The sequence below is a fragment of the Bombus terrestris genome, chromosome 12, assembly GCF_910591885.1.
Source record: "Bombus terrestris chromosome 12, iyBomTerr1.2, whole genome shotgun sequence".
Taxonomy (NCBI): Eukaryota; Metazoa; Arthropoda; class Insecta; order Hymenoptera; family Apidae; genus Bombus; species Bombus terrestris.
In genome coordinates, this window is record NC_063280.1 from 4408285 (window position 1) to 4426543 (window position 18259).

General features: G+C 33.8%; 3 protein-coding genes and 2 long non-coding RNA genes across 7 annotated transcripts in view; 2 read left to right on the forward strand and 3 right to left on the reverse strand.

Moving 5' to 3' along the window:
* Window positions 1-119: 119 nt before the first annotated feature.
* On the reverse strand, window positions 120-2065 carry LOC105665617 (receptor-binding cancer antigen expressed on SiSo cells). Its single transcript, XM_012314630.3, has 4 exons — window positions 1550-2065; window positions 1270-1422; window positions 1091-1204; window positions 120-1016 (listed from the first exon to the last, which is right to left on the reverse strand). Exons 1-4 carry the CDS (start codon window positions 1718-1720, stop codon window positions 825-827), a joined length of 630 nt encoding a protein of 209 aa, XP_012170020.1. The 5' UTR covers window positions 1721-2065; the 3' UTR covers window positions 120-824.
* A 133-nt stretch (window positions 2066-2198) lies between these two features.
* LOC100644775 (waprin-Thr1) lies at window positions 2199-3713 on the reverse strand. The gene is made up of 4 exons (XM_012314631.3): window positions 3561-3713; window positions 3260-3325; window positions 2424-2597; window positions 2199-2355 (listed from the first exon to the last, which is right to left on the reverse strand). The coding sequence occupies exons 1-4, from the start codon at window positions 3565-3567 to the stop codon at window positions 2264-2266; spliced, it is 339 nt and encodes a 112-aa protein (XP_012170021.2). The 5' UTR covers window positions 3568-3713; the 3' UTR covers window positions 2199-2263.
* A 61-nt stretch (window positions 3714-3774) lies between these two features.
* Window positions 3775-13279, forward strand: LOC125386126. 2 transcript variants are annotated; one of them, XR_007226002.1, is made up of 5 exons: window positions 3775-3969; window positions 5354-6373; window positions 11621-11871; window positions 12021-12138; window positions 13142-13279. It is a non-coding gene; the product is annotated as an uncharacterized LOC125386126 (long non-coding RNA). The 2 variants fall into 2 exon arrangements; XR_007226001.1 differs by having other exon boundaries at window positions 3794-3969; window positions 5354-5532.
* The window catches only part of LOC100645296 (phosphoinositide 3-kinase adapter protein 1), a 47786-nt gene continuing 34891 nt past the window's right edge, over window positions 5365-18259 (reverse strand). The window contains exons 6-21 of one of the 2 annotated variants that reach the window (XM_048411094.1): window positions 15031-15190; window positions 14402-14789; window positions 13825-14121; window positions 13595-13730; window positions 13490-13501; window positions 13135-13325; window positions 12544-12616; window positions 12031-12339; window positions 11389-11814; window positions 11188-11307; window positions 11025-11119; window positions 10679-10898; window positions 9863-10450; window positions 7091-9130; window positions 5823-5922; window positions 5365-5540 (exon numbers count right to left, since the gene is read on the reverse strand). In XM_048411094.1, coding sequence (XP_048267051.1) covers window positions 9114-9130; window positions 9863-10450; window positions 10679-10898; window positions 11025-11119; window positions 11188-11307; window positions 11389-11814; window positions 12031-12339; window positions 12544-12616; window positions 13135-13325; window positions 13490-13501; window positions 13595-13730; window positions 13825-14121; window positions 14402-14789; window positions 15031-15190 — 3032 coding nt within the window. In that variant the 3' untranslated portion in view covers window positions 5365-5540; window positions 5823-5922; window positions 7091-9113. The remainder of the gene's footprint in view (window positions 5541-5822; window positions 5923-7090; window positions 9131-9862; window positions 10451-10678; window positions 10899-11024; window positions 11120-11187; window positions 11308-11388; window positions 11815-12030; window positions 12340-12543; window positions 12617-13134; window positions 13326-13489; window positions 13502-13594; window positions 13731-13824; window positions 14122-14401; window positions 14790-15030; window positions 15191-18259) is intronic. The other variant, XM_048411095.1, reaches the window with a different exon arrangement.
* Window positions 9130-9861, forward strand: LOC125386128. The gene is made up of 2 exons (XR_007226004.1): window positions 9130-9310; window positions 9373-9861. It is a non-coding gene; the product is annotated as an uncharacterized LOC125386128 (long non-coding RNA).

The following is an 18259-nucleotide window of genomic DNA, read 5'->3' on the forward strand; positions in this document are numbered from 1 at the left end:
ACAAAAGGCATTTTAAAAGCAACGCAAGTATCAAATGCTTATTAAACATACTTACAATATATCGCAAAATGTTTGTTTGCATTTGTTGGAGGTTTTCATAAAGTCTTTTAATAACAGTATGTGTAGTAATATGATTTATTTCATACCGCTACAAATTCAATGAACATGCTCTCGGTTTTATATCGGTATGATTAAGAAAATAACCAAATAGAGGAATTCATACTTGCGAAGAGATTAGTTATTCTATTTTTTCACCCCCTAAAAAATAGTCTGATTTCATTATAAAAAATCAGTTTCTATGTGGTATTACAAGATTATTTACATGGAATGCCGTAACATCACCTAGACGTTATGAATATTGTAACAAAATAATTTAAATAATAAAAGTAACAATATTATTGTTCACCAATGCAACATTTGTAGTTTCTGTAACATAAATATGTTATGTAAATAATTCAGTTCTTTTATTTTCTATTAAAAAGTTCGATATTTCACGTGTCATTAAATGCCATTCAGTGATTTTCAGGTAATTTCCAACAAGGAATTAAATGCGTAAGATGCGATGTATCAATTAACTAGTAAATGCATTAAAACATAAATTTGGACGTTTCAAACAATATTATCGTGATGTTTTCATGTACAGAGTACGATTCGGTAAATTTTACAAAAAACATATAACTCGTAGCACAAGCAATGATTTTTGATTTTTCTTAATTTTAATTGAAGTTCCATGAGGTTGTAAAAAGATCACATTTGTGCATGAACATCATCAAATGAAAAATTATCATTTCTAACGTAAATCTTTATTTCTATATCCTTCCTTATCAAGAATTTAGTTTTGCACCTAATGGTTGAGGTCTTGAATTACGTTCAATTCTCTTCTGCTGCTGCTCGAACAGCCGTTGCTCCCTTTCTCTTCGCTTCTGTTCTCTTAATGTTTTTGTGGGGTCTCCAAATTCCTTTGTTGTTTCTTCTTCCCAGCCAACAGCATTGTCTTCCCATTCTCCTAGCTCGTTCTATGTAAATATAATTTCAGAAATTATATAATTCCTTCTCATTAAAAATAGTCATGTAAGAAATATAAACATACAGATGGCATGAGATCATTCGCAATGGCAAATTTTGATGCATTCCAGGTTGTATTTTCCGAAGCCTTATCTTTTACTAAAATCTTTGTCTGTGCTGTAATCTTTGGTGTCATATTCTATGATAGATATAAGAAGTTAGATATAGATATTTCCCAGTTGTTAAAGCAACAGAAATAATTACCTCGAAAAAATTTGGTTGTTGCTCCTCTGTCAATTCTGGCAGTTTAGAAACTTGCTGTCTGTATTGTTCGATTTTTGCTTGTACCGTGTTGACTGGCCTATCTGGCACGACCACGACAGGATTTTCTTCCCATTGATCCCAGTGCTCTAATTCCTTGAGCAAGCATCTTCAGTGATTACTATTATCGGAGTCAATGGTACAACAGGATTTCCATAATTTTTGAATCGTTGTAAAAGAAATGAATTTAAAAAAAAGGTGAATGGCAATGTTCGAAACTCACTGGTTGTGTTGTGTTGTTTACGGTGTTTGGTACTACGCCGATCGTGGAGAGAGGTATAGAATCACAAGACGACCTTCTTCGACGTCGAAGACAGCACATCGCACGCCTAAATACTCCCAGAAGTAATACGATGAGGGCTTTCAAACGATTTACTAAAAATTCTACTGCCATCGTAATATCGGCATAGATCTAACCTCTTTTACAATGATATAAAATTGTATATGCTTTTATTACAAAGAATCAAGACTGATCAAATGCCATTTTGCTGAAAAATATTTAGAATTAAGTGATTTTACTGCGTTATCACTTTGTACATACTTTATAAACACTAATAACTGTTAATAATAAGTATATTCTCCATCCGGCACACAGCTTCTCGTAAAACAATAAAGAGGTTATCGAGAAATATCGATCAAAATCTAAGCGTCGACTGTCGACTCGGTTTCAAACTTTCAACAGGTTGCTAGTTGCTATCAGAATTAATCGCAATTCGACCATCTTGCAATTTAAATTTTAATTTTTGTAAACTTTTAGGAATTTATATCAACAACTTATTTATTAACAACTTATGTACAATCTTTCATTATTTCTTTACAAAATCTTAAATTATATTCACGAGAGGAGTAAAATATATATGTACAAAGTAAAATAATTAAAACATAAATGTTTATTTATCTTATAAAAAAATAATATTGTTATATTTCAGAGAATCGTTTATGTACGAACGCATTTTTCGCGTTTCGTTCTACGATCGAATTTACATTTTTGGTACGGACCGCATTTTACTCCGCCACAATAAACGTCGTCTGAAAAATAAATTTTATTATGTATCTTAGAAGATAGAAATCTTAAAAAATTATGTAAACTCTTTTACCATTCGATGATCCTTTATATCCATTGCCGGTACTAACGGGACTCGCAGAAACACATGACTCACTTCCGCATTTATTTGGACAGCATTTCTCATTAAAAGAGCATTGAAAATCCGAAACACATTTAGGAGTGCATTTTGAAACACTGTTTCTTAATGGACAATGTCCTTCTTTATCTAAAAAAATGATTAAATTATAAATGATGAATTTCTGCGAGAAATGATGAGAAATGATGTCCTTTTCCGTAAAAATAATTTTAATGCGCCATTTTTGAAAATAGAAATTCATTTCGATTAGTTCTAATATTAAACAAATTATACGACATCGAGATTATCAAATAGATCAATAAATACTTGTTAGGTAAGCTATATTGAAATACTCGCGTGGTAATATAGTAATTATGTAGTATTATCTTTATATTTTATGATTGACAAAGGACAGAATATGCAATCATAGATGAAATATAGGGTGAATCAAAATATCTTACAAAATTTGTAGGAAATCATTTTTTATAAAAAGTCACATCGATTTTTCTATATTTTCCTATATCGACGATTATATCTGAACGTATCTGTATATATTTCTCAAAGTAAAACATTTATTGGCAATAGGCATAATCAAGATATACGTGAGAGATATAAAATATGACAAATTATTAATTAATACTCAATTAAAGTGGCAATATGTCGATACTGATTATGGATAATAGAATTATATTTACAAAATTATCGTATTCGTTCGAAATAAATTCATAATTCAATAACAAGAAAAGTTCTATTAGTTTCATACGAAATGTCAGTAAATAATATATCTACATACAGGTGATTAATTAACTTACGAGACAGCTGAGCGTCTGCCACATCAATTAATAAGCACACTGCCAGTAGCGTAATTATTCCTTTCTCTATAATGATATACACTTGATTATTTAATAGTTCGAAAAATAAAATAATGTATTACTGCACAAGATGTCTCAATATAAACAAAAAGTAGACAAATTTATCTTTTTAGATAGCCTTTCTCATTTTCGGAAACGACAAAGTTATCTCTTCGATGAAATTGTCTCTTTAACTCGCATTAACTTTTTGTTAATTTGAAGCATCTTATATAAAAATCTCAATTTTCATAAACACACATACTATGCATTGTCCTTTATCGAAGATCCTCTTCCACAATTTTAAAATCACTGGATCTATTCAACTGCAAGATGAACAACGTCTAATTGGTGCGTGATAAGAGCTCAGACTCTTAAATCTTTCTCTGTCATTTTCTTTCCTTATCTATCTACATAACAATCTTTATGTCATTATCTCATTCGTTTCCACCTCCACTCTGTGGTCAGCGAAAGGAACATGTCGTGAAACGGCAGCACGTAGGGAACCAGCTGAATCAACTTCTTGATATTTCCCCACATCATTGCAGTTTATGAATGCATTTATGACTATTATTGATATGTTTTTACGTTTGTGACTCAACTGTTCGACGAATAATGTAGTTGGATATTTCAATTGAATACGTGAATTTACGTAAAACTAACACAGACCTCAGGTTCGTAGATCATTCTTTCATTGATACAAATTACGTATTTGTATGTATTTTATTACAAGCCATTTTAGACGTATTAAGCGACAACAATAAACGCGTTTACATTGTATCTATTTGAATATTTGTTATTTTTAAATCAATACTGGAAAATTTCACGATTTGCGATTAAAATAATATATTCAAAATAATTCGATTTTTCGAATAAAGCATTTGAAGCTTCTTTTGGTTTTGAATTAATATTGAAAAAATTTTTGAACTTTTTATAATATATATAAGAGAAATTTTTATACAGTAAGTAGGATTTTCTGAATTTTTTTGAAATGGCTCCAGAGAAGATGTCATCCTTTTTCTGTTTCTTATCTAATCTTTCTAGTAGTTTATTTTTTGTTTTTTATTTCTTTCTATTTATTTTCTAACAATAAAATAGTTTGATATGGTCTTATATTAACGATTATTTTCCTAGGATTTTAAGAAATTAGAAACGATCCTCCATTTAGTCTGTCTTGCTAATGACCTTCTCTACTTGGATTTCGTGAATGTATTCTTCAAGGATCTATGCAAATTCAGGTCAATAGGCTAATAAAGTGACACGTCATTTACATAAAGCCGCTTACCAATGAATTTATTTCTGAGAAATCATTTAAGAAATTAAGAGGTTTAACTTATTTCAATTGCAAACGCGCATATATGTATAACAAGCATTATTATCTATTATTTAAGATATCGATCAATTTTCAAATCTAGAAATTTAAAAATTAGATGGTTTAAAAAGGGGCACCATAAAAAGAGTACCATAAAATCCGATATATATTAATTATTATTACATCTAGTTAAGAGCAAGATTTTTAATTCACAATTATCACAAATTTTGTAATAATTACAAGATATGGCACAAGGATATATTTAGTTACAAAAGATTAAATAAAAAGAGAATCATATTTTCCTGTTAATATTTTATGACGATCTGCAATTATTTTAACTAATTATTGAGATAATAACGTAGATAATTATTTGGATCTCTGGAATTGATGTAAGGATTCCTGGGATTATTATAAAAGTCTTCCGATTCGTCTGCAAATTCAGCCACCTCAACATCTGGTTTTTGACATGCCAATGCTCCACACCTATTTTTGCAACATTTCATTGTTCCCCTACAATCATTGTCAACACTGCAGGTTGGTGAGCACACCCATCTTCCTTTTGGTTTCGCCGGACACGAACCTGGTTTTTCTAAATATACAGATTAAATCAAATTTTATAATTGAAATCAAAGTTAGGCATTTTTAAAATGTTTCCAATTATTAAGAATTTGAATAATTTTATACCGTTTCTGCCAATTAATTAACATAAAATTTAGTTATCAACTTCGTTATTAATTGCTTTACAGTGTCACTTTACCAGTAGGAACTGTTTGCCTCATGGTAACAGGTCTTGTGCAAACAAAGCCTCCACAATTGGTTGGACAACATTTGCCAATTCCTAAGCAGTGTGAGTCAGAAAAACAAGATTGACTACAAATCTGCATTGGCAAAGGTGGTGGACAGGAACCTGGTTTCTCAGCAAAAGGTTCGTACCTGAAGACATTATTTCAATTGCGTGAGGAAGATTCATTAGCAGACTGAGAGTATTTATTTAAATTCATATTTTTTTTAAGAATATAACTAAAACAGTAAGATTTAATGAGAGATTTGATTCACCACAAACTCATTAGATATTATAAAAAGTTACCATACTTTGAATATTTTATGTCTACTCTTATATATTTTACCGTCTTTAAATTTCCATAAATGCATAAAAATCCGTAATCTGTTCATCATAAACAATCAATTAATTAATTAAACAAGATAGAAACAAACCTGGATTGAGCAAGCGTTGTGGCCAAAGACAACGTAGACACCAAGACCATCGTAAGCAATTTCATTTTTCAATTAGTTTACTCACTTAGCTTACTCGAAACTAAAAACGAAAAACGTATGTGTTTGTAAAAACTTTGATTATTTTGATAAAAACTTTGTTCGTGAAATTTTCGTTCAATGAATATCTATTTTAAATATTCATTTTTTCTAACAGGAATTCCACTATTTCACATATTCGGTAAACACAACTATTATCTTTTGTTAATAATAATTATCGTATTTTATAAATTGTTTAAAAAATCGCACAGATATACTGAATTACTTTGTGTTAATGCTTTCAAAACTGAAATGTGATCGATTATGGCACCGTTGACTCTCAGTCGTGGGTCGACAAACGAAGAAACAGGTGATCGAGACTTTTGCTGAAGAGAGAAGAATTTCTCTCCTATATAAGATCGATCCCCACTCAATGATAAACGTAACGAGCACGTTGCAACTCCTTTACGGAAATCGGGGATCGTTGGACCTACCTCGGATGTCGAACCGCAACGGTAATTAGTCTGGCAAATTAACGAGAAATCTAAATTGAGCGGAAGGAAGATAGTGGTTTTTGCGAGCCCCAGGGTTAATGAAATGATTGGGCTATAGTCTAGATCATTTCCTGATCGTTGATCTAGGGGAAGTATAGTTTTTTCTTTATTTTTATTGTAATAATAATTAGAAATTTAAATTTATGGATCAGAAATTTATAGATATTAGTAATATAAATTTATAGATTCTTCCTTATCTCTTTTCTTTATTTCATTCGCACGAGAGACGAACCAAACTTTTTGGTTTGCTAATCTATGAAAGCTATCATTACAAGAAATTAACGTCAATACAGTAGTATAATATATATATATATAAATATTGCGATGAAAATTTTTTAATTTGTTAATTAGATTTCAAAGAATATCTACATAAATGAATATCAATTTATTTGATGGGATATTTGAATAAACATTAATTTCTATTAGTAGCATTGGATGATTACCGATTTCGTGTATTCTGATGTATTTTAACATAGAATTTGTAGAATTTAGATTTACTGTAAATATTGAAAAAGATAAGAGGTCAGATTGATCGAGCAAAATTTGCAGCAAAAGATAACTGAATTACAACTTTCTATTCATAGATATTTCTTTAAACAAATATAAAAAATCTACGTTGCATTTATTTCATGTATTTTTCATTTCAAGTGCTTTTTTTTAATCAAAGAGTAAAAATACCTTTATGTCCAAAGATAATCGTCCTTCGTGAAAGAAAGGACACGTTGTTCGACTTGCCGTCAATAATTGAATGGGTACTTTTCGAGAATTTTAGAACGCTTGGTTATTCCTGGCCGTGATGTTGATACCACGACAGGTCGTTTGATACTGTCGATGAATACTCAATCGCATGTTTTATTCAAAAAAACACATTTGTCTATATGTACATGAGCGTGACATCATTTGTACTTCAACGATATTTTGCGTGCAGCATCTAAAGTATTTACATATTTAGTAACAGTGTATTAGGTTCTGGCATCTTTTAAAAAATAATTCTTAATATGAATATTTGTTAATTTTTATTCATATTAACAATTTAATGGATATTTTGTTATTAGGTCTAATAACATTTATAGAATATTGTCTAAGAAGTTTGATGATGCGTAAGAGAAGCGAAACTTTGTGGTAACAAAATATGGTTTTTACCTTCGATTAACGACAGATTTGGCAAGAATATTTACTCATGCTTTTCCCCCCTTACTATTGAAATTTACATACACGGACACGGTAAATTACATAATGCATATTTAACGTGTAATTTCCGAGAATAATGCAGTTTCCTAGAAACGTTCCTCACAGCATATGCACCTGATAAAAATTATGACTTTCTGACAATGCATAAATTATACTCGATATTATCAATACTCCATATTTCACTATTTTTATGGTATGCTACGTAATTCATTCATGATCAATTCATAATCAATTGACGAGTAACAAGAAGATCCGATTAAAATAATTTTGCAATTTCTATTATCTTTAGTTTTATTGGTATAAACATAAATATAAAAAAGACATAGTAGTATCTCTACTGGTAGACATAAAAAAGAATGGTTTTGTGAAATATTCTACACTATGATATTACAATCAAAATGATAAATGCATTCTTGGTACTTGAAACGCATTTCGTCGTCATTCTTATAAAGATGTAAGACAAAGGAAATTTCGACACCTGTACAAAGTATTGTTTACGCTAGAGAATGATTACAACGTATGGTGCATGAATTGTATGATTAATAACATAATGATTACGCGACGCCATGTATTCTTAACGCAGTCTTTGGCGTCATCGATATTTTTTTTTAAGCAATTGTCGTATAAATTGTTCTAACTTAATCCTAAGGACTGACGATATAGAAAACTGGTTACAATAATAATAGAATATAGAGCAGAGGACAGTATGTACAGATTACGATTTTGGCTTTCCGCCAAAAGATGAAAATTTGATTTGGCGCTCGCTAGCATTGTATTCGTTCTTGGACCGAGATCGGAGCATCGGTTAATTAACATAATATACAACTTAGTGGCGTAATCAGAAAGTCTCGAATGCTTGTTGATCAATAACATTCTAAATTTCCTAAAAAAAAAAACGTAGTAAAATGTCTCAACGATTCGGGTTCCGAAACTTAAACTTAAAATCTTTGAAGATCTCAAATTTATTGATCTTAATGATTTGAGATCTCCAAATTCGTTCCTAATCTAATAAAATTTATGGAAATATCGAAACGATTAAAATATTTTATGATATACAATAGCATATTTCGCTTATCGATAACAGTAACAAGTTAATAATTAATTATACATTGGTTTTATTCTCGTAACGCATTCGAGGCAGTTTTAGACTAATAACGATCAATAAACGCACTTAATTGCAGTACAATACCATAAACAAAAACTACAGATTAAGTCGCGCCTCACTGAGTATTAGAATAAAGAGAAAGGAAGATAAAGAACGAAGGTAATGTACATAGAAGACATGAGCCATAGCGACTATCTTGAACCGAACAATTTACAGTTAAATACGCTATTAATACTAAGGATTACGAAGAACACTGACGTCGAGTACTTGAAATCATACTCGAGTATTTCTCCAATGAAAAACGATCGCCGAGAGCACTATTTTTGAACGACTCGCCCATTAAAGTCTCCAATCGAAGGAACGACTTCTTTTCAAGTACTTTTATTCGTGGTAATCGTTCTTATTTTACTTCTTCGTGGCAACTGTAACAGAAAATAGAAACAAAATTTTGATGAATCGATTGTAGGAGCGAAATGATTTGCACACACATATATAGCGTTAAAAGTAGAAAATGATGATGAAAGTTCATTAAAGCGTCTTAAGTAATCGACAACCTTCATGATTCCCTGTTAAGTAAAAGGGAATGTCCAGTGACTAAACTGGTAAGGAATTCGTGGAGCAAATTTCAATGCAATTAAAATTTCATTTGGTCATTTGGTTACAGATGTAATTTAAGCTCCTTAAATAGTTCCTTCTCAACTATTTCTGAGTATATGATGGACGGATAAACCTTGAGTTAGAATGATTGAGATATTTGATATATTTATGACATGGTTCGCTGAAATTTACAAGTAGAGAATTTGTAAATATTTCATGGAAGAGAGACTGAGTAAATACTAAGAAATACTGTGACTATATTTAGTCACGTATATTCTTTTATCTTAAAATAGCTTGTTATGACGAGATATGATTTTCATTCATCTAATGGAAATTACGTCATTAAACTGCTACTAAATTAAACTAAAATACTATGTAAGTAGTAAATTTGAAAATGCTTGAAACAGAAAGTATTTGATACTAGAAAAAATGCATAGAAATACATGCAAAGGAAATAGGGAAGTGTGTATAAGCATGAGTTATCCAACTTAATACGTACCAATTGTATTCATAATGTAATAACAGAATAACTTAAATAAAAAGAGATAAAACTTTACCTCTTGGTGGAACAGGAGGAGCAGGCACTTTCTTCGTGGCACCAGCTTTCTGATCCTGAGGAACGTCGACGTTCATATATTCCGGCAGTTTACCAGTATCCGGTACGTCCACGCCTTCTGAACTATTCGCCAGATTCGTTTCCACATATTCCTCGTTATTTTTACCTTGAACTTCAGTCAAAACATTGTCTTGGCCTTGTACGTCATCAGTGACCTTATTTTCTCCCGCCTGACTGGGAGTCTCGGCCTTGGTTGAATTCTTTGAGGTTTCAGATATATGATTTAAGTCAAGTGAGTGTCTCTGCTCGGATTGCTGACCTTGTGTAGTTTCCTGAGACGAGGTGACGCACGCTGGAGTCACGTTCACGTAATTTGTTGGAATGCACATACCAGCAGGCGGTACTGGTGCTGGATTCAACGTAGACGGGTCAATGTTTGCGTAACTGTTGCCAGAATGCCTGGTGGATTCTGATTCTGAAGCGTCATTAGTGACTGGCGATGAATTTTGAATCAAGTCCAGGTACTTAGGGTGATCACACGGGGAGCTTGGAGTTTTTGGTTCCTTCAGAGAAGCCTCTGTCTTGAAAGCTGTTGATCATTATTGAAAAGTGTTATTTAGAATCTTTTATTCGGAATAAAATTTAAATTACAAATCTATGATTGATCAGAATAAAATTGATCGTTTTGGAATTATCTAAAATCGAAACTGCTTCTAGCGTATCTTTAAGTATTGTAGTATGTATTAATCGAAATATTTATTTTCTATTCGGACTGTTTTATTATAGGCTTTTAAAATTTTACTATTTGATTACTAACAGTGAATGGGTAATCCCGATGGTGGAAAAGCGATGTAGTATTCGGTATCCTCGCCTCGTAATTGTGGCTGTGATGGTCTCAAGTCTAAATCGTTTCCAGTCGAGGAACGAGGAGATGGGGAATACCTAAGCGCCGGGGAATACCTTCCTGCGAATGGCTTTGGAGCTGGTGGTATTTCGTACGACATCACGCCCGCTTTATCCTCTCTGGCATTTTGTAACTGAAACAATTTTTCATTCAGAAATTTCAAGTTCTACAATCAACGAAATAAAAATATTTGTAGCTATAGGAAGGTTTTCAAAGTTCTTTATTGAGATATCGATTATATATTTTTCTAAATACTAACTCGTCGATCCTCAGTATCAGAATGAGTTCCACTGTCACCTAAACTGGTCCCACTGCATCCGCTGGCAGTGCTCATTCTACCAGACGAAGACGAGCCTAAGAAAATAGAAATTAATTAGAATATTTTCTCTTCAAAGAACAAACTTTACTATCGAAATACGTACTTGAAACACTGCGGAGACTTAGACTGCTAACTGGCCTACGGTCGGTTAGAGCACCATTAACATTCTCCACTTTACTGGTCGAAGAAGAATCGTCACTTCCGGTCGTAGAGTCCTTCGTATCTACAATTTAAAAGTAAAAATAAATTAGAACCTTATGAAACAGAGGATTATCTATAATATATGTATTTTACTCTAACGAACCTTTCTTTCCTTTGGAGAAGAACTTCCTGATTCTGTCAAAAGGTGTAGGGGCCTTCATTTCCTCTTTCATTCTTTTCTGTATTCTTTCATACTCTTCTCTCATCGCTGTGAGTTGCCTCTGTTTGTCTTTGAAGCTCTGTTGAACATCGTTGCGATTCCTCCAGTTCTCGACCAATCTTTCCACTTCGGTTATCGTGAACACGTTGTTCTTGAAGTCGTTTATGATTTCCAGTAACTCGTCCTGAGGTCCAGACGGTTCCCTCGACTTTGTGCTGCTGGAATTGGAGGTGGTTCTGCCATAAGAGAAGGACGATTGACTATTTTCTTCTCGTGCAGGCATAGGATGAGAATCTGAACGACTCTGGGTGGGCGTCGCTGTTCGAGATGGCTGCTGGCTCACTGCGTTTGACGTTGGTGTTTTTGGTCCTTGAAGAATTAAATTTGGAAACATCAATTTTTCGACAGTGCTTGGAAATATTTCAGGTTGGAATATTTCAAAAATTATTCGTACATTATAAGGTTTTAAAATTTAAAAATTTAAGTACTCAAATATTTCAATATTCAACTTAAGAAATTTAAATATACAAATTCAATAATTCAAATTTAAATATCCTACGTTTATCTCTTTATAGAGTTACCTACCAGCTGGATGCATTTTCATATAACCTTGAAGAGGGAGTTCAAAGCCGTTCGAGGAGGTCATCACAGGCGTTGGTGTTGATGGACTGGCGATGACGGGAGTCGGTGCTGGTACGATTGAATAATTTGCCTCAATGGGGTTACTGGTGGTCGGGCTAGGGGTTACTGATAATTGACCTGGCAAGATCAAGGACGTTATTGGTCTTGCGGCTGGTGGCACCGAATAGGCTTCACTCAAGGGTCGTGGACGACAATAATCCTCCTTGTCGTTATTGGTGTCGCTTGATGTGTTAGTTGTCGATGGGTCCGCACCTGAGAAACGTTTTGATCTTAATATTGGGTCATCTTGGTACCATTTCACAATCATTTAGAATTCTTGTTTATGTTTAAATATTTAGGTATATCGCAATTGTTTATCTGTATAATTGTATATTTGTGAGCATAGATTCAAATATAAGTGTGTACAAATTTCAAAAGACATAAAATACAGATTTTAATAAAAGAGGGTCTACTTACTTGCCGCTTGGTCTGTAGTGGTCTCACTGATCACTTTCAAATAGCTGTACATGTTGGTGAACTCGTTCATTTGCTGCGGCACCGTACGCGAGAATTCAAGGGGAAGCCCGAAACATGCAATTCAAAAGTAAGATACCAGTTAATTCACCGAAACATACCAAAAGATCAGTAAGAAATTTTATAAATCAAGCCTATTATTATTCTTCATTAACAATATCTCAAAATTCTATGAATATTAAAGTTTTTAATTGTAATTAGAATCCGGACGAAACTAGTTAGAGCTGCCAAACTAATTCCAATTGACCATAACTGATTTTCATGGAATAATTAATAATTAATTAATTATTTAACGAGTCGTAATTAACTCTAACCGATTCCGACTAAATCCAACTGATGTTAATTAATTTTGACTGATTTTAACTGATCACGTTTTCAATTGGAAGTCTACGGACAGCTAGACGTAGAGTTTAGAGAAAAATAGAAGGTGGATCGTCCAAGCGACAATTTGCAATTAGGTATAGAGAAATATCACGAAAGTACCGGTTCCATTGGACTAACTGTGATGTCGCTTTAAAGGTGATGTTTTTGTACCATGTAGCCACGAAGCTGATGCGCCAATCTCGTATGTCCTGCCTGTTCTGCAAGATCCGCAGGGGTCAGTTCCGACACGTTCCTCAGGTCGCATGCTATATCACCGCCTGGACACTCCAACAGTTGCCAAGCTAATCTCTCCAGGCCGAAACGTGCGGCAAAGTGTAACAACGTCGGATTCTCTTCGGGGCCTAGATCAATTAAGGGTTTACTTTACTTCTTAATCTATTATATCTGTATAAAAATGCAGAACTTAACTTAACTATGAAATGAAATTTTAATCTAAATCTGAATGTTTAAATTCAAATTCCGGATCGTAGGATATCTCCTAACAATAATATTTATAAGTTCTTACCAACCAGCCTTTCTATTAATCCAGCAAGCGAAAGAAACAATATTTAATATTTTCAACAGATACATTTGTCAATGATTAAACTATTTCAAATCAACAAATACTCACTTGAGTGAACTTTTTGGGTAGACACTACCCCACTGGGTGTAGACAGGAGATTGAAGTGCGGTGGAACGTTTCGTTGAAACGCGTGGACCATCCAGTTGTCCAATTTTTCGCGATCACCAGGATTAAAGCCAAAGGTCTACGAATGAAATTCAATTTTTACCAGAGTTGAATCTATTTGGATAATCATATGAATTTCGAATTCAATCTATCAAACAATTATTCGCATTTACCTGGCACATAAATTCTAGGGGATTGTCATGGGCCCTGAGGATTTGATCGAGTTCCCTGAGCCTGCTCTCGCATTTTACTTGCCTCACACCAAGCGGACAACCATTCTTCGCTATACGAACACCGACCAACATCGATACCTCTAAACATCTGTCGGGAATGGAGAATTGCAGAGCATAGGGATTTCTTCGTTTAACGTGGGCGATGTCGATCGCTTCGCCGCAGCGATCCACGATCACTGATACGTTATCCTCAGGTCGTAATGGGTCGTTTAACAACGCGATTATCCTGTTGTGACCCTGAAAGTGTTTATCTTCTTTTTATATTAAATTTATATTTTTTTCTTCTTCTTGCTAACACACTTAAACCCAAGAACTTCCATAATCAAGCTTGTTTAAATATATATGTATATCTGTAGCGTACATGTATACCAGATGCAGGATTGAAAGTATCATACAAGCAATAGAAGTATTTTTGTTCTTTAAGTGGATTAAATTTTATTTGGAGTTAATGAAATCGTTCGCGGCCATTTAGCTTTTTGCTTTAATTCAACGAAATTGTTTGCAGTGATTTACTTACCAGCTTCACTTTTTTCGGATGAACCGAAAAGGCGGTTTTGTCGCTCCTCAACGCAGGAGGCGGCATTGTGCCAAGAATTCCAACCGCGGCACCCAGGAGTTCACCAACGAATGTTTCGTCCTGGTCTTTCACGAAGAATTTTCTCCACTGATTGTATGAGACCAGAATCGACTTGTGGACGTCGCTGATGTGGCTATCGTGAACACCCAACATCATCGCGAGTACTTTGTCGGTGATTAGCTGTCTGGAGAGATTCGTCGCGTGTTCTGGCCGAGTTTGTACTCGTTCCAACAATATTGGACACACGACGACGATCTGCAAGCGAGCCGATCGAATCCTCTCCTCGGTGCCAGGTTGCATCGATTCTTCGATTGTCACGTGACGAACTCTGTAATTTCCGATTTCATGGAGAAATAGTTAAAGAGATGTGACTAAAAAATTATCAACGATGATGGGAACATAGTTAGAAATTATGAAATTATGTTAGAAATTATATAGAATGTTTATACTTCGCAACGATATAATAGAAATCCATTTATTCTTATTGTATGAAAGAAAAATCGTAATGGAGAGACTCTGTATGATATGAATCGTTTGTCAATAAATTCACGAAACTAAGATCTGCTTACTTAAAAGGCGGCCGGCCTTGTTGCCTGCTGATCTGCTCGAAACAGGCAGTGAGGTAATTGACCCACAGGCTCGAAATTTCGCTGTCCTTGCTCGATACGAACAGTACATCATCTTCGGGATGTGAATCGATCTTCGACAGTCCGGTCGCTGAACGAGATCCTGCAAGAATTTATTTTAAATCCTCAAACTTTGTCGTACGTTCGTCTATTCGTTTTAATATCGTAACGACAAAGCAAGTTACTAATTTATAAAAACAAAATTCGAGTGGAGTAATTATACAAAAAAAAAGAAAGAAAAAATGGTAAAATAATAGCGTAAAATAAATCGATAACTCCTGCTATTTACACCTGGTCTTAATCAACGATCAGGTTAATTTGTACAAGCCATTAGCGGGAAGGCACACCTTGCTTTAGTTTTCTCCCTTGGCGGAGTCGCGTTCAATTTCGCTTAATGCGGTTCGCGACACGCGACGTTAATGAAATAATACCCTTCTAATGCGTTTGTTCCGCATTATTCGAGAAAACGACATCACGGAGATGTCTGATTAACGCGGGCGAACGCCGTCACGCGAAAATCTTGATGAATCATCAGTGATGATCATCGTGATAAAATAATAATATACTTTACTCCGCTTAATATCGTATGACTCGTTAATGATATGAATAGAGATAGTATCTTTCAATTTCATTGAATCTTTTCCACGTCAGTGTTTGATTTGGCAAGAACGTACAAATTATTATTAATCTCGTGACCCACTCACAAGGTAAGCTGATTAATTTTGTTTTCCGAAAATTCGTGAATTACAAAATATGTGATTGATACTTGAATCGGTAACCTTGAAATATGTCGTGGAACAGTGAATGCGCGAAACTAAGGCTCATGGCTTATCTAAACGTTTCACAGCGGTCAGCAGAAAGAGCCGCTCGTGAGTTTATCGAGCGTACAATGGTATAATTAATGGGTCGTCCGTTTTCCATAACCACGATCGTTTCTTGTACAACGGGGCTTTTGTGCCGGTTGATATCGATATCTGACAGAAACCGACTGGAAACGCACCAGGGCTTATGATCCCTGCATCCCAAAATAACTAGAAAGAGTTCACTTTCGTTCTCTTTCTTCATCTTCTACTTTTTTTTCTTTTCCATCCCTTTCGATTATAACACCCTGTCTACTATCGATTGTTGTTCGACAGGTTTCATAAAATAATTGAACTAAGCTCATAAATGGTAAAAGATGGGACTGTATGATGTAGGTAAGATGGTACGTATAAGGTGCATTTAATAACTAATGTAATTTAGTTAGTTTTTAAATAAAGTAAAAGTAATGTAAATAGTAAATTAATCTCCTAAATAAAACAAAAGTTTTTTTTACGAATGGCAGAATTTCGAGAAAAATGAAAGAAGTTTTATTTCATTTGTGAATGAAGAATTTTGATGACTTAAAAACATATTTATTCAAGTCTTTACATATATTAGGCATAAAGAATAATACAACTTTATCCTTCTCTATTTCCCTCTCAATAGAAAAATTATTTTCCCTTTCCTTCTGTATAGAAAAATAGTAAAACTGTATTCGTGTCTACTGTGCAGTTTGAGGAAAGAAAAAAAAAGATTTGGACCTATAATAATCAATCACTTTTTATAAATTTGGTATATCCTTTAAATTGAAGAAAAATAACGAAGTTAACAAAATAGTTTCGCTAATAGTCTTTTATTGTACAACTGTATTCAACAGCAAAGTTATCATAGTGCGAAACAAATAAATATAAGAGGAAAAACTGAGGAGAATTATTTTCAAAGCACATAGTTGTATAATGAGTAAGGATTTAAAGATGCATCGGAATCGAAACGATGATGGAGTTATGGGAGAATGGAAAGCTTCATAGCCTTGCTGGGGTACGAAGGCTCTGAAAATAACCGGGCACGGGGTAAACTTTCATTTTCTCCCCTATTCCTCTGTACGCGCACAGTTTTCCGTGAAAACCGCGGACAAATAAACGCGCTGTTAAGAATAGAAGAACACCATAGCCGGTGCAAAGGGTTCGTTTCCGTGTTCGTAACACGTGGTTTCCATCCTGAACACATAATGTGACGCGAACGTCAACCTTTTCATCGAGTCGAACTGGCCTAAACTTTAGTCTCCCGTTAAAAGAAAAAAGGCTTACATAAAAATAATATTCATAACTTCTTGTCTCTATCTTCTCATGTTCTTGAGAATTCTTTTCAGTTATGATAGATGGATTATTTATATTACTATTAATAGTTATTATTATTTCATTAATACTCGATTATTATTGTTAATCTTTTAAACGAACATATTAAAATAGCAGAAATTTCTTTCAATTACTAAACGAGTACCCTGTTTCGAATATGTTATATAATAATGGAAACGTAAAAGAAAAAATATATTTTCGTGGCAAGAATATTCCTTCTCAATTATAAACGTATTAGAGGGGATTGATGATTGAAAGATCTTCCTTCCCGTACTTGGCTTCTCTGGTCGCCATGTTGGCGGTTCTTGCGTTCGCTACGTGACGCGCGTGGCTTCCGTTTTCGGCATATCCGGTCTTCCACCGAATTAATAGTCGCAAACGATTAAAGTCGCGAGCCGTTATATGCGCTCTTCGTAACACGATCCTGGCCTGCACGACAGGAAGCATTATAACGGATGTTTTTGAAAAATATAATTCCGCTATTGAACTTTCGAATCGATGTCGATCGGCTTTCTACTCCTTTTATTTTCCCTCACGAATTAAAAAATTGTCGAATTCTGTCGAAATTCTTCTTTCTATGCATTTTCTACTCGATTACGTTGCTGTTTACTTTTGTAGCTTTACAAATTTTTTATAAGGACGCGTAAGAAGTAGAACTTGATGAGATATTAATATCATAATTATTGCAACTGTGCAACGATATCGTGGTACTCGAGTGAACATCAGACAGAAAGAAACTTCCCTTGCAGCGCACCCTTTAATGCATTTCTTAATATACTTTCGTCCAAACAGACTGGCTATTCGCGTTCCTCGAGATCTTTAATTTACCACATCCACCTATATTTAATATTTACTGCAGTCTCTACAACTACTCTCCGTTCCTACTGAATCCTATTTCTCGGATTTAAGGAAAAAATATTTGATGTATCTCCTCTGAGCATACCTTTACTTTTTAATTTTCTATCTAGTATACAATGTATGCAACAAATATGAACGAATTATTTGTCAAAAATTGT